Source organism: Neodiprion fabricii, chromosome 3, assembly GCF_021155785.1.
Source record: "Neodiprion fabricii isolate iyNeoFabr1 chromosome 3, iyNeoFabr1.1, whole genome shotgun sequence".
Taxonomy (NCBI): Eukaryota; Metazoa; Arthropoda; class Insecta; order Hymenoptera; family Diprionidae; genus Neodiprion; species Neodiprion fabricii.
In genome coordinates this window covers 3750052-3765588 of record NC_060241.1, presented here as the reverse complement: position 1 = coordinate 3765588, position 15537 = coordinate 3750052, and the positions used below count along the sequence as shown (strand labels likewise).

Here is a 15537-nt window from a genome sequence, read left to right as displayed (position 1 = left end):
CAGGGTCGGAAGAATCGATAGTCGCGTACCTCCGGATGGCTCGTGAGAAAGTCCAGATGATCCTGGGTAGTGTACCATCCAAGGAATATGGGTATGAAGCTGATGAGGGCGGGAAGAAGCCAGGCGCTTCCAAGCATCAGAGTTACGGTGGCCCGCCGCATTATTATGGGGTATTCAAGGGGTCGTACGATGGCGTAATACCTATCCACGCTTATGCAGCAGAGGTGGAGGATGGAAGCGCTCGAAAAGTAGACGTCGAGGGAGCTCCAGACGTCGCACATGAACCTGCCGAACACCCAACGCCCCGAAAGCTCGACCGAGGCGTTGAAGGTCATGGCGCACATGGCTACGAGGAGGTCGGCGGCCGCCAAGCTCACCACGTAGCAGTTGGTCGGTACCCGGAGTTTCCGGTGCCTTCGTACACTGGCTATCACGAGAGCGTTGCCCAGAACCGCGGTAGTCATTATACTCACCATGATCACGCCCTTAATCACCGTGAATGGGACGTTCAAGTGCACTTGATGACTCGACACGCTGGCTACGTCCGCCTCTGTTGCCGATGGCGTCGAACTCGTCGGTACCACACCTGTGTTCACCAAGTCGAATCCAAACTCGTTCAGGCTTTCTATGTCCAGGCTACTTGACAATCTGTTTCTTTCCAGGTCTGGACACTTGCTCGCCAATTCCATTCCTCGCCTGATATTCATCAACTGTACATCTCAGTATCCCTCAAAGGCGGAGCGCCACCTTTTACAGTCCAAGATACTGCTCTGAGTGTTTTTTTTTTTTTGCTTCAATTGCCGTTGCACTTTTTCAAGAACATGGAAAGGAACTGAATCAATGAACGTTGGAAGTCGTATTATTGAATTGGTCATTGACTACCTGCAAATTGATGGTGTGGTACACGTTATTCAAATAGTACGTGAAAGAAATTTGATCTTGTGCTTTTCCAATGTCTGCACTCTAGCTTTCGACTGGTATTATACGAAACGTAGCCAAAACATCAACAAAACAATGTTTGACGGACGTAAGGCAACAAATACAGTAGCCAGAAAAAGAAAAGACATATATATATGTAACACAGATGGATAAATTATTTTCATGTCTGAAAGACGTTATATGTACCCGAAGCGATAACAGAGAGTAAATTACCGGACACTGTACAAGCCAGGTACACTGAACCGCTTATAACATACAATCGTCGATTACATTAAGCCGCACTGTTTGTCTCAACGTAACGCCAACAACTGCCAGATCGGAAGTCGGAGTGCGTGTTTTAGTATTTTCAAATTTCCGGGTGCGCTTGCAGTGCTCTACTTCTCTCTCTCTCTCTGTTCATCTATAATACAACGCGTTTGTTTAATGGTTATTTCTAGAGTTGATGATGAGCGTTCAGCAGCAGTAGTTAATTTTCGTTGAGGCATCTGCGGTTAGTTTGCTTCCGTGCCCGCTGAGATAAATTGCGTCGATTTCAGTGCTCTCAATTTGGATTATTTAGTGTATCCAAACGAGGATGAGTTTTCTTTTTTTATTTTAGTTATTTTACGCGATAGATCAACTTCGAGACGATCCACGCTCTCTGCACTTTAATGTCACAAGTATTAAATAGCGCAGTTCTCTTACAGCGGTCGTATTTTGGAGTATTAATAAAATTTCGTATACGCTTGCCAAGATTTTGGACACTTCAATAACACGTCTGACGACACTTGAGCGAAAGATCGCCCTCGACTTGTCGAAAATTATGACAGTGTCGAAAGCTACGAATAATGGCAAAATTCTTAGTCCGTAAAACGAAACAGATTCTTATCGATAACTGTATACATACTTTTTATTTTCCTTTTTTATTTCGAGAGGAATTTAAATTGACGAAGCAAGGAAAATAGAACGCGGAGATGAATTCGTACGTAATTTATTCGCTTTTCAAACGTCCTCGTTCGAATATGTTTAGAGATACGCAGTGATCACTGAAATTTCTCTTTAGTTTTCACGTCTTTCGAGAGATTTTGAAAAAAAAATTTCACATCAGAACCTTTATTTTTTCGTGAAAAAATATTGTTTAATCGAAAATACGTGACGTTAAATTTGGAAACAACAATGCAAACTGTTTGCTCATTTTCACTCTATCATCTTCACGCTCGAAGCTTTCGTACTTCGAATTACAATTGATGCAATTTTGAATGCTCGGTGCTTATACTCAAGGTACAAGTCCGCTTCTCCGACAACATTATTGCGAAGCGAGAGAATTGAAAGGGGAATTTTAAAAGCTCCGATAAAAGTAATCAACGAAAGTGTGAGTGAAATATTTTTCGTCGGAAGTTAATCTCATTTCTCCAATATCCGTCAAGAAACAGGAATTTTTATCGTCGTCATTATTTTTGTTTATCATTACTGTTATCACGTAAAGACGTAACATTTTTTATCCCAAAGTCAATTTGAATTTTTCAAACGAATAATATTGACGCTGAACGAACGTAAACATATAAGTTTAAGCACCGTGTTTTGCGACATCATGTAATCATCATCGTACGTACAAAGCACGGTAAAACCACAAAAATAATTAAATTTCATATTAACACAAATGAGAGGAAGGTTAGCGTTGGGATAATTTCATCCTCCTCGTTTATCACCGTGTCTCATTCGTACGCGTGTACGCTTGTGCTATATCTGGTTACATGCGACATATGTGTATACGTATGCATTGTACAACAAGAGCGAATCACAATTGACGTGGGTTTTGTTTAACGTTCCGTTGCGTTGGGTAAAACTTTTACGTTGAGAAAAGAGACACCGGTACATGTACGCGACGTCCTCGAACGACGCCGGCAGACTGAGCGTCGCGACGCACAACGGCGCCGCGCGTTGTTGTCGACGGAGGAAAAATTCGATTCGAAACTAAACTGCCCGACGACGCATCGAGTATGGCTGACATGACCGCAAGCTCCCCCCTCTTCGACCCCCCCCAAGAGACAATTGCTTCTGATGTAGGTACATCGCTTTTGCACAATTGGGGAAAACCTTGACGTTTTGAAATGCTAAGGGTGCAGCCGCCACCTCGTTATATTCAACGGGTGAAACTTCCATCCCCTCTTTTCTCCCACAATACTTCGATTTTATCCACCTATACGTATTACGCGCGTAGCGACGAAAGCTCAACCTTGACAATTGAACCCCCTGAAAAGTTTTCACTACCGGTTATTTGTCACGCGAACAGCTATTTGTAATGACATTTCACTGTTTAAGCATTAAATTTTTTTTTTTGTTTTTTTTTTATGCTTCTTTCTCTCGGGTATTTTTTTTTTTTCATAATTTTTCCATCTTTCCGACAGTCCACGATTGTTATATGCATATAATGCAGAATCGCAAGAGATTATTTCACAATTGGATGTCGTTATAAAAGACCACTGGTTACAATTTACAAAATTTAGGTACAGGACGACGGATATTTCTTTAATTTTTAATGATTATATTTACTGTAAGAATGTGAATTGACGGTATATTATATTTGAACAAACAATCAACTTCGGCACGTTAGTCAATTTAACTTGAATCATTCGGCTGTCTTTAGATTAAAAAAATGAAATATCAAACGTATTTGCAACTAGCGTAGTTTTTTTTTAGCACTGAGTGTAAGATTGTAAAGATCCTTCTGTTCAAATTCAAAAATCTTCTACGAGTAAATTGTAAAACAAACTAACCTCACAGTTCAAATATTATATTCGTTGATCAAGATCGAAAAACTATTTTTATAACCATACATTTTGCGATACGAGGTTTGTAAATTACTTGCTTGACATTTTTACTTTTTTTTCTCTTTTTACGATCTAGAGAATGTAGCGGTAATTTGACCGGCAACTCGAGCGAAATTTATTATATGAATCTACTAATTGGCAAGCTTCGTATACGATACATGACGCGTAATTCCTTCGTCATCTCACCCACTCAATATTGCCCCATTCAACTCAACTCATATTTATCTATCAATTTTCGCATTTAACACGGTTCTCGGCTTTAAAGCTTTTAAGCGTACCACGAAGGCTTCTTTTGATCGATCCACGAGCCACTTGAGATAGAACGTCGCGTCGGTGCGATGATTTTATTATTTATTCATTCGTCTCGTTGTGTTTTATTTATTTATTTTGTTTTCACGCTTTCTCCATTGCTCCGGCTATGCGTCACGTCGGGTCAAAAGGATGAAACTTACTACGTTGCGAAAAGAATCGTAAATTGAGCTTGTAAGGTACGTTGTGAAATACGCGGAGCGTCACGTGACATTGAGTTGTACTCGTAGATGGCAATTATTTGCAACGTCATACTGTGTAAAAACACACCAAGAAACGAAACTTGCCTATTCAATGAAACACTTTGTTACTGAGGTTCGAAAAAAAATATATTTTTGATTTGGTCAGGTGTTTTGACGTGTCAAAAAATGGTTCGACGATGTATTCATTTTTGACCTTTGTTTTTCATTTAACTTTAGATTTTTCTTTGAATAATTTTCTAAAAAAATGTGAAATAGATGCCTAATTCGAAAATTGGGTCGCGAGGTTTAATAACACGCGAAATATGTGATTACATCTACTGAAACCGGTGAAAACCTTATCGAAGTTTATCATTGCACGGTTATATTGCCTGCTGCCAGCAATTTGGGGTATAATGAGGCACAGGAAGGAAAAATATTAATCAAAATACCTCCGAAATACCGATTACAGGTCGCTGACCTTTGCGCATACTTAAGCCTTTGGTGTTCGTCGTTCGTCGTTACAGGTTGCGAAAAAAATATTGATTCCTGACATTTTTCAAATTTCTCACCGAAGCTCGTTGAGAAAACTTACGGTAATTCAACGACGGAATTGATTGATTATTTTCTCTTTCGGCATACCGTAATGCTGATAATGAATATCATCCCACTCTCAATTAAACCGTCGAAAATTTTCGAATTGATATTGAATCTATCGTCTTTGACGCGAATATGAAACCTAATGTAAGCCAATCGTAAAACACGTTCTTTTTTAACCCAAGAAACGAATAACTTATTCAATTTATTCACGGATCTCGTATTTTTGAAATACTTCGACGACTGATTTTGCATAATTTTCGTTCGGAGCACGTACGTGAAGAAGATCTTGTGAAAGCAACAGTCGGCAGGTCGGAGCGGTGTGGAATTTAAATAAAATTTTGTGCAAAAATTTTCCGTCTTTCTTTGCCTTCTATTTATTCGGTTATACTTTTGACATTCGATTGGAAAATCCTTGAAATATTTTCGATACACTTACTTAGCGAATTTCATTTCCTCTCACGTTTCGCATTAAATTTACCGACAAACCCACGACTTTTTTATATTTATTACTATCGATACCACTTCCCGATTGTTATGTAATACAAGTACCTATATTACGTAACTTTATGAACCAGACTGAATGTCAAATGCAATCAGCGGTATTTCGCTCCAATATTTTCTACAACCTAACGGGAATTACGTTTTGCGTCGCTACCCGTAACGTAGAGAAACATTAAAGAAGCGCCGAGAAATTCTTCATTAAGAAGATTAAACACGTACGGTTGTAAAGTGACGGGGCGAAGTGTAAACGATTGTGACGAAAAGCTTGGAAATAGTTATTCATCCGGGCGGGAAGAAAATTCATTTCCGAATAAAATTGGAAAACATTTTGTAAAAACAAAAAAAGAAAAAAAAAAAAAAAAAAAAACTGCATCTGAAACAAAGAACAAGGTTCCCTTCTCGCTTCGAAGCACAACGTATGTTTTCAAAATTTTCAAACGGGTTACGAGCTTCCGGTTAAACTTCTTTCTAAATCTTATCAACTGAAATTAATCATTTCTTGGTGAAAAAAAAAAAAAAAACAATAATAATAATTCAAATTTACTGCCAAACGAGTGGTGATAAAAATTGGTGTGGACGAAAATGTAAGTCCTAGGACACTAAATTTTAGAACGGAATTTGTAAGGTTTGTATAAAATTGCGTAATTTCTAACGTAATCCGAAATCGAAATCCGATACTTTGAGCGGTGTTGCTCCGTAATTTCTGCTACCTACACTCGGCAATTAAGGGCTTGTCTCTCTTTGCCTACGCCTAGCCTGTTGCTTCGAACCAAACCCGCATCTCGACCCTCCTTCACCCTCAGCCACGAAGAAGCGCTCGCCCTTTTAGCATCCTTGAGTTATTTGCGGTTTTTGCATCGCAGTTTTCACAAACGACAAGTTCAAAGGACTAGTGACGAATTTTCGCTAAAGCTTCAAAGATGACGTAGCTGCGATGTAATTTCTTTAATAAGCAAGAAATCGAACTCGGTCACTTTTGTAATCATTCTAAGATCACTCAGTCCGTGGAACCGAAATTAAAACGGATCACAAAACGTGGCAGGGCCGTAATATCGAATTATATAGTGACGCAAATGTCTGTTTAATAGAATTACAAAATTTACAGAGTCGAAGTATCGAGAAGTCAAAATACAGAAAATCGAAACGTAGAATCGATGAGATTTTCATGATTCTGTAAACATTTTGTTTTATTGTATTCTTGTTCACCGTGTCAATTTCGTATTTTGGATTTTTTCTAACTTTTCCATTCTTGGACATTGTATATTTTAAAATTCCATGAGGTAGATCTTCACTTTTTTGAAAATTCGACATTTGAACTCTGCTATATTCTAATCTTGCTACATTTTCACCCTCACTCGTTAAAACAGTTAATCTTTCGTTCACTTTAGCTGACTTGTTTGTCGAAAATTTTCAAAGCAGCGTTTTATACGCTTCACGAAGCCTTAATAAATAAATTGTTCCATGAAAGTAAGTTATTACAAAATTTAAAGTCACGCGTTGACGTTATTAAAATTACTTGAAGTGTTTTCAAACGTGTGGATAGATTTCGAAAACTTGTTTATTTCTTTTTTTATTCTCTAAGGCGGTATCCAACTTTTATAACACTCTCAGAAATTTTCTAATACTCTGATCCGAAAGAAAGTTTTCGTTTTCTCACATGAAGCTAAATTCCCGATGATTATACCCGATCGTGAATCCTGATCTTTAATGGAAACTGTGCGTCGAAACTCGCGCCTAAAAATCTGCAGAACAAGCAATTTTGCAGATCAATAGGGTTTAAATAAAAATTGTTATCTTCTGACATCGACAAGTTCGATACGTGAATTTCTTACTACCAATTAGCAACGACCGCTGAGACGTTTTCAAGTTCGTCCTTTCTTCTTAGAACTCTCCGACGACTGTTGGAGAAGTTCTCGCAAAGTCCCTCGGCGAGGGTTCGAACTTTGGTTAAAAAAAAAAAAAAAAAAAAATTTCTCTCCGTGTTCTCTCGAATCTCACCCCGATGAACCATCTCGAGTCTTATCTGGTCTTTATCAAATTATTCCAGTGGTACAAGTTTGTTGAGCTGGCAGCTTTCGACTATATAACTGTCTAGTCAACTATTGAGAGATAATATCGCAGCTGGTTATGGCAAGGTTGTGTAACCCCCGCCAGGATTACTAAACAGTCGGTTAATTAATTGATAGAAGTTATAATTAAATCCTCAGAGATTAGAGACTCGGGGTTAGCAGTCAGTGTTCCTAATTCCTCCTACAAACGCACAGCGAACGAACTGCGTGATGACAAACACCGGATAATAAAACACCTCCTGACTCTCCGTAACTTCCCGCTTTGGCTGTACGACGTCCGTTAACTTTCCTACCGATACCCGGGTCAAGTTACCCGTCGCAGTCTGCCGTTGCACCAAAGTCCTTACTCGATTCGAAATTCGCCAAATTTCATTGAGCTTAATTGCCCATCGACGATTTATTCAAATCCTTATGTACTTTTACAGACTGCGCCACGTTAACACGAATACGGTGTAAGTTAAGTAGCTTTGAGTCATTGCTAATTAATACGTAAGTCTCCCTTCCAGACTCCCGCAGGAGCGAGCTGTTTTACTCTCGGTTCAAATCCAGCCGGTAATTGGCTGTAATGCGGTTAACCAGGCTCGAAAATTTACACCTCAACCTAGTCAGACGCGATTTTAGTTGACGTTTTGTTCTCGAGGTTTCTAGTTCTCGAGGAGCAGAATCCACGCGGAACGTGAAAGGTCCCACTTTGGAAGACCATTTTTGTCTTCGTCGGAAATGTTTTTTTTTATTTTTTGACCAAACTTCGTCACACAGTAACATGTTATTCACACTTTTCAGAGTCAGAACGATTCTCTAGCTTAGGTTATGACGACTTGGGTTAGAATGAATTTATCTTAGGTTAAAACCACTTGGGTTACAATGATTCTGACTTCGGTGAGATCGTCTTGGGCTGGAATGATTTTAACTTGAGCTAGAACGGCTTAGGTTAGAACGATTCTAACTCAGATTATGCCGACTTGGATTAGCATGATTCTGACTTGGGTTAGAACGATTCTAACTCGGATTATGACGACTTGGATTAGCATGATTCTGACACAGGCTGGAACATCTTGGGTCAGAATTATTTTAAGTTAGGTCAGAATATCTGAGGTTCGAATGTTTCTAATCAAGGTTAGTACGACTTATGTCAGAACGATTCCAACTCAGTTTATGACAACTTTGTTTAGAATGATTCGGACTTAGGTTAGTTAAATTTATGCAACAGTCACAAGAAAATCTAGCAACAGTGATCGTAATGAGAAAGAACAGTAACGCATACCAGACTTTCCGCTAACAGCTAGAAAACTAATTTTCATTTTCCTACCTCGAACCATATTTTGTCGATTGTGGTAAAAAATGAAAATAGTCAAGGACTGAGCGGTAACCGGAACTAAAAATTTCTCTCAGTCGGCGCTTATCGGCTTACGCGTGTTTTAGTCGAGACAACGATGAGCTTACGGCAAAGCCAATGTCCATTATCACCGACGAATAACGAGCTAATCATACAGAAGTCGTATTTGTGCGACTGGAATTCCACTATTCAATGCAACTGCCTCAGGCCCTCGCCAAAGTTCAAGCTCTGGCTGCTTAGTGTTTGGAGCAATTAACTGAACTGTGAATCGATCTCAGGGCGAGACGTATTTGTCTTGGTCGTCTAGCCCTCCGTGTACGCCAGCTTTTAAGGTCACCGCGGTGCTGTTTATGATTCGATGTAATCCGCGCAAGCAATTATTACGAATGATCAACCACTCTCCGCTATTCGGTATCACAAATTGCAAATTGCGAATTGCGATTCGGTCGGGCTTTGTCGTTGGCTCGCCCGCTTTTTGCCAACGTATTTCAATAGAAAATTTTAACTAGCAAACGCGATTTGCTCCCGTGATTATGTTATGAATTCTTTCCACGTGCACAATATTACCAATTGGATATAATTCGGGGTTGAAAAGAGTTTTTTCGTTGTTACCAGTTGTTGGAAAAACAAATACGACACAGAAAAAAAGTTTATAAATTCACAACAATTGTCGCAACCATGTGATTTATTATGCACGATATTAAATTACGTTCAAACGTGCTTCGATGCTTGCTTACATATTTTCAGTCAGTAAAATTTTCACGAATTTAACCAACAGTGAAATTGAAACTCTATTTTATTCGTGAAAATGATTTGATTCTGAACCGTTTTTTTTTTATTTTTTTTATTTTTCACCTCTTTAAATTGCTGTTCGGTGTTTTCTGTATTAGAAATTAACCGCTCGTAAAATTACTTCTAAAAATCTACCTATTGGATTTTCAAGCGTTCCCTGACCGAGTTAAATGTCACCGCGCGGTACGTCGTAGAAAATTCTTGAGGAACGTTGAGAAGAAACAAGATAAATGAAGGAAAAAGAAATGAAAGAAAAAAAAAACAAAAAACTAGTAGTACGAGAAAAAGGCGCGAAACAAAATTACGGTAAGAAAGAAGAAAGGACAACTCGGGACTTTTCCTAAATTCAACAAAATTGAGTCAATCCAAAAGTTTATCCGAAACTTACTTCTTACTTCTGCAGTTTCGATCTTGTAAGAAGGGTGACAGGCTGATAGTGAGTCTGAAGTATGAGTCTTATCAAAAATTTGGGCTAGAGTGCATTCGCAAGGACAGTGTTTTATGATCATCCAAGTTAAGCTTGTCTGATTTTTTACTTTCAAACCAACAAAAATCTAGACTCTTTTTTATACTCACCGCTTAAGAAATAACGGAAATAAATAATGAAAAAATTTGTTCTATTATGTAAGGGTTTAAAAAAATAAATAAATCATTTATCCATCAGTTGCTTGGATCCGTCTTTCTCCTTTTTCTTCTTGCAGAATTGAATATATTTTTTGACTGTGGTACGAAAACATTGTAAATTGCTCTCTTTGGAAGATTATCGCGCAATTTTTTTATACTCTTTTCATGGATCGGGATTTTTTTCTCATACACACTAAACACCGCGGATGTTGATATTTCTCTGTACATCGAAATTGGAAAGCATAAGACCGTCCAAGATCTCCAAACGCAAGTGAAACAGTTTTAAAGCTCTGGCAGACTTACTTTCCTCAAGTCACTTTGTCGTAACAAATGAACGGCGAGACGGAATCAAAAAAAAAAAAAAAAAAATGGCGAGGGTGGAGAACGTCGAGTATATTTACACTGAGCGAGCGTGAAAAAATGCATATTTTCCAAGATTCCTATCTTTATTTTTTTATGCTTCCCTTCTTTGTTTTCACATTGTTTTTTTTTTTTTTTTTTTTTTTTTTATCCCGCCCACACAATTTTTTTTCACACCTCGGTTTTGAATGGGTTCGTTTTTTTTCTGCGGGGGAAAAAATTGCCCCCGCTATTTGATCGAAAGCAAGGGATGAGAGGTCGGCTTTGCTTCAAGAGAGGCACAAAAGGAAGTATAACATATATGTAGAGGCATAGACGCAGTATGAAAAAAATCGTGGAAAAAAATGTAAAATAAAAATAGAAAAAACGACACAGAAAAAACTGAATCGACATCCTTCTTCTACTTCTTCCTCTTCATCTTCTTGTAAAACAAATATCAGACCACACGGTATTCGATACGCAATTTCCGTTTCCCTCTTCCTAAATAACATTTGAATTCACCGAGCAGCTTGAAAAGTATACAGAGAGTTTCCTGTTAAATGAACCAAAGGTTTCAGGGCACCCGCACGATATTTTTTTTGTGCTATGTGCTTTTTCTTCTTTTCTCGATGTTTACGGCTTGGAATTGGACTAAAAGATTTGTTGACCCTGGAATCGAGTCTCCGATTTAATGAAGAGAAAGAACAAAGATACTTTGGTCCTTGGTATACAGTCTTGAGGAAAGTTTGATGGAATAAAAAATTGATATGATGAAATGAATAAATTCATGGTGATTACACGAAAGTTGAACAGTTGTGACCGAAGTCAATGTGGACAAATTCCATTCGCAAGCATTATTCGGATGTTTTTCATCAAATTCTGATATTTCGGTCATAGTTTTTTTCAAAATTTTTTATTACCAAGTCTCATTAAATATGGTCCATTTAAAAGAAATGGTCTTCCATATATTTTTGCTTATAGCGTATGGACAAAACGAGTTTAAAATTGCCATTTTGTTCGCTTTTAAAAAACATGTCATGTGAGCTGAAAAAGAAAAAAAAAAAAAAACAATAACGAAGTCCTAACGATAATTTTGTATAAACTTATCGAGATATAACGTTCCATTAATCATTCCCTCATACAATCGTCATCCCTCTCACTCTTAAATATAATGAAGGAATTACAAATTCGGACAAAAGCTACAGAAAACACTGGTACAATATCCTCGCAGTCTAGACTAGAAAATCAAAATAATAAATCCGATACTTTATGGAAGTTACAAAAACTGTTTGTTTCATGTCGTTCAGGCATATCTAAAGAAGTATGATATCGTCCAATCTTCTGAAGTCACAGTCAAGATTGAATTAGACAAGAGCACGAAAAACTGAGCGTATCATAAAAAAACAAATCATAAAAAAATAACGTATCAAAGACGAAATACCTGTTGACCTCGGGCCAATTAATTAGTGATACGTAACCCAAGTTATTATACACGAGTGTTTTCGTTACGAGGGGAATAAATGATTTTCAGATTTCGACGACACCGCGTCGAGTCTCTGAGATCTCAAATTATTACGAAACCTTGACGAAATTCCTCTCAAGTCTGCAGTATTACCTACATGAGATTTCATTATCTCTGGGGTCTAATAGAATTTCACAGTTTATGTTTTCCAGTAAGCTCCACTGGATTTTACAGCAATGAAATGGACTTGAATAGATTTCAGACGATCATAAGTAGGATTCAACGTTATATTTAATATCGAATTTTCACACAATTCCACAGAGAATCCAGAAAATTACGCACGATTTCTTAGCATTTTATAACCACCTAACATATATTATAATTGATCAAATTTCGTGGAACGCCGTCGTATTTCATGCATTTAAAAAACCGTTACGATACTTTATGGAAATAATTTTTTGAACAATTTTCTACTACTTACATAACATGGACCGAAATTTTGTCTACGGTTTAACGGATCTCATGATATGGTGTTTAATAATATAATTGAACAATTGAATCGTATGAGACTTTATAATCTACGTATTTATAAAATCGAGCTTTGCATAAATTTCATGATAAGAACAATAATCTGATTCTGATGTGAAATTCGATCAGACATTACAGGATTTTGCGAAGAGATCAAACAGAGATAATTTAAAAGCAGTCAAAGGGTGAAATAAGATTTCATATAAATTTACGTGTCTCAAAATAGCTGCTTGAAATTATTGATCAATCCAAGTTTTTGAAACCCTGGTCTGCAGTATTCTAAATCAGTTAAAACAATTACATTTATATTTTGTAATTTGGGTGAACGCAATTTTTATTCTGTATTTAGATCGAAACAAGACAGATATAATTTGCATTTGTACCAATCGTTAATTTTGGTTGAATTACAATTATTGGAGTAGTTCGTTTTTTCATTCGGATGAAAAGAAACTTTTCAATTGTATTAAATATCTTGATTCGATCTAATCACAATTTCCGAACACAGTCAATCGCTGCATTTGATTTAAAATTTCTGGTAAACGCTCATCTGGGAAAATATACGGATGTGATTTGTGTTACAACTTTATTTCCAGTAACAAACAACATTACCGTAGCAATTTACAAATTGTAATTTTAATTTGTAGAACGAATAGATTATCAAATTTCTCACAGCTGTAAATGCAAACGCGTTATAACTGATGTTTTCTTGAAACGTTGAAAAAAACTGAAGTTGTTTTCGGAATTCCGAAGAAATCTGACAATTCCTGCGAAATTAGTTCTCTAGCTAAGCATCGAATGACAATTCGGAGACTCGAGGCGCAAGCTTTCCGCGCTTGCAGCATGGACCTGAGCTTTAAGAAGCCTGTCCTTGTTTGCGATCCCCTCGGCGTGCGGGAATATCGATTTTTAGCTGATGAACTTGACACATTGGACATTGCAGTGTGGGGCAAGGCAAGGCGAGGTGGATGTAAGCTCGAGTCGCGGGAGCTTTTCCTGCATGCAGAAAATATGGATCGCCAGAAAAAAGGGCCGCTAGTCTCTCAGGCCTGATTATGTACCGCCGAATAGGTATAACAACTCCGCCTTGATTATTTATCGATAATTCCCGCCTCTGCCGATGGATTATTCGCGATCCTCTCCGTCGGATGTATTGATGAGAAAATTATACCGACGTCATATCCGACGATCAGCTACGCAAAGCCACGATTGAACCGCAAGAATTGAATCTATGCGTAGGAAAAAATTTTACGAACGTACTAAGCAGAGGAACCAAAAATAGTTGGGTTATATTTTTACTTTTCGCGATTTAACGGAAGTTGATAAAAAAAAAAAAAAAAAAACCGGTGGGTTCAAAATCACAGTAATATCCCGTCACGCATGCGAAGGTGTATATATATTTAATGAAATCGGTTGCTTGTGACGACGTGAATTGCTTTTTTTTTTTTTATTTACTTTCGAGGAAACAGAGAAAATACAAAAAAGCACAAACAATGGTTTTTTTCCAATCACGAAGACACGATTTTAGTATTTCGAGATGTTGAATGAACTTCAGCACACTCAGCTCAATGACGAATCAATGATGATTAAAACACTCGCTGAGGAAACTCGGAATATTGTAAGAAGCACTTTGAAACACTGGGTAAATTGATCAGCCAATTTTACAAAGTGACTGAAAAACCCGTCTTCGCAGTCTAAGAGGCTCTGCGGAAAATCCTCTTGATACGTTGGACTTTCGGACTTTCATCGAGATTTCGCTCTCGCGTCTGATTTATTAGCTCGAAATTTGCCGCATTTCATGAAAAGCTCAAAACTTTCGAAGGGCTTTCCATCGCGCATGAAATTAGAAAATATCGATCAAGTTTCGTTGACGATATTCAATTTTCAAAGAGGAAGTAAAATTTTTTTGGTAAGATCTACTGCGCTTTTTTCAAATAATTTTTTATTAGAAATATCGGCAAGCGCGGAAACAAAAATTTCCGGAGTCCGAAGGGTGAAAATTTTGATACGACCGCAGCTTGACTTTGTTGATAAAAGGATGTGGAAAAAAGGAAGGAAAAAGAAGTTTTCCCTGGTTCATCAAATTCGCGAGAGAAAATAAGTTTGCCTCGGAGATAAGAAAGTTTTCGTAAGGGTTTCAGAATTGGAGCTATTCTTGAAAAACCCTGTAACTTATCGCTGGATCAGTGAAAACTTCCTCCGGCCTTTTGCTATGTCGGCCTTTCTTTAGTCAAGAGTAGCTAATTCATGTCAGGAGAAATTTCACCTCGACTCATCAGCACAGATGTTTTACTGCGGTGAAGAAAATAGAATTTTTCTCTACAAGTTCGCACGAATACAGAATGAAAAAATGAAATATTACTAAAAAAAAGAAAATAATAAACATACAAAAAAAAAAAGATCAGGAGTCATCGTGATCGTAATAATGTATTTTCTTGAAATATTTTCCACTTTACATAACCCTGCAACAAATCCGGTTACAGACGTCAGAGTTATACAAGAATTGAGCCGAGATATAAATCAACATGTGGAATTGATTGATAAAATTTGTCCACCACTTCAGTGAAATTGCAGTTTTCCAATTTAAATCTGTGCGGTGGATAAAAATTCCAAACTTTTCCGGTAACCCTTGAGCCTTCCAATTCAATTCAAAGCGTGCACTACCTTTCGTTCTATTGATCAGTACCATACGACCGAATGTCGAAGAATTAATTCATTACCGGGAGGATTCAATGCCTCGAGATTGCGTATAACTCCGGATTAGATAATTTCCAATCGTGTAGATATAATAGGACCAAGCCTTGCCCACCCTTCGCATCGTTAATCTGCTTAAGGTATAATTGCAGGGCTTCAAAGGCGCGAGGAAAAGTTGATAAAAACATACTGTAATAAACCAGAATATTGCAAGAGATCGTCAGAGGGTAAAGCCATCTACGAAATTCAGTGAAGATAGCGTGACTTATTTTTCTGGCATATGTATATTTTTTTTCACCCCGTTGTATCATTATGTGTAAAAGGATTATTTCTGGATGCAGATTCCTGAGCCGACACA

The 15537-nt window shown here is 37.7% G+C and overlaps 1 protein-coding gene across 4 annotated transcripts in view; it reads right to left on the bottom strand.

The window, feature by feature from the left end:
• The window catches only part of LOC124177395 (octopamine receptor beta-3R-like), an 83179-nt gene that overhangs the window by 28800 nt on the left and 38842 nt on the right, over window positions 1-15537 (bottom strand). The window contains exon 1 of one of the 4 annotated variants that reach the window (XM_046559723.1): window positions 30-2858. The exons of the other annotated variants lie outside the window; for them this stretch is intronic. Within the exon in view, the coding sequence (XP_046415679.1) occupies window positions 30-707 (678 nt within the window). The 5' untranslated portion in view covers window positions 708-2858. Of the gene's footprint in view, window positions 1-29; window positions 2859-15537 lie in introns of those variants that run through there. 4 annotated transcript variants of the gene reach the window in all.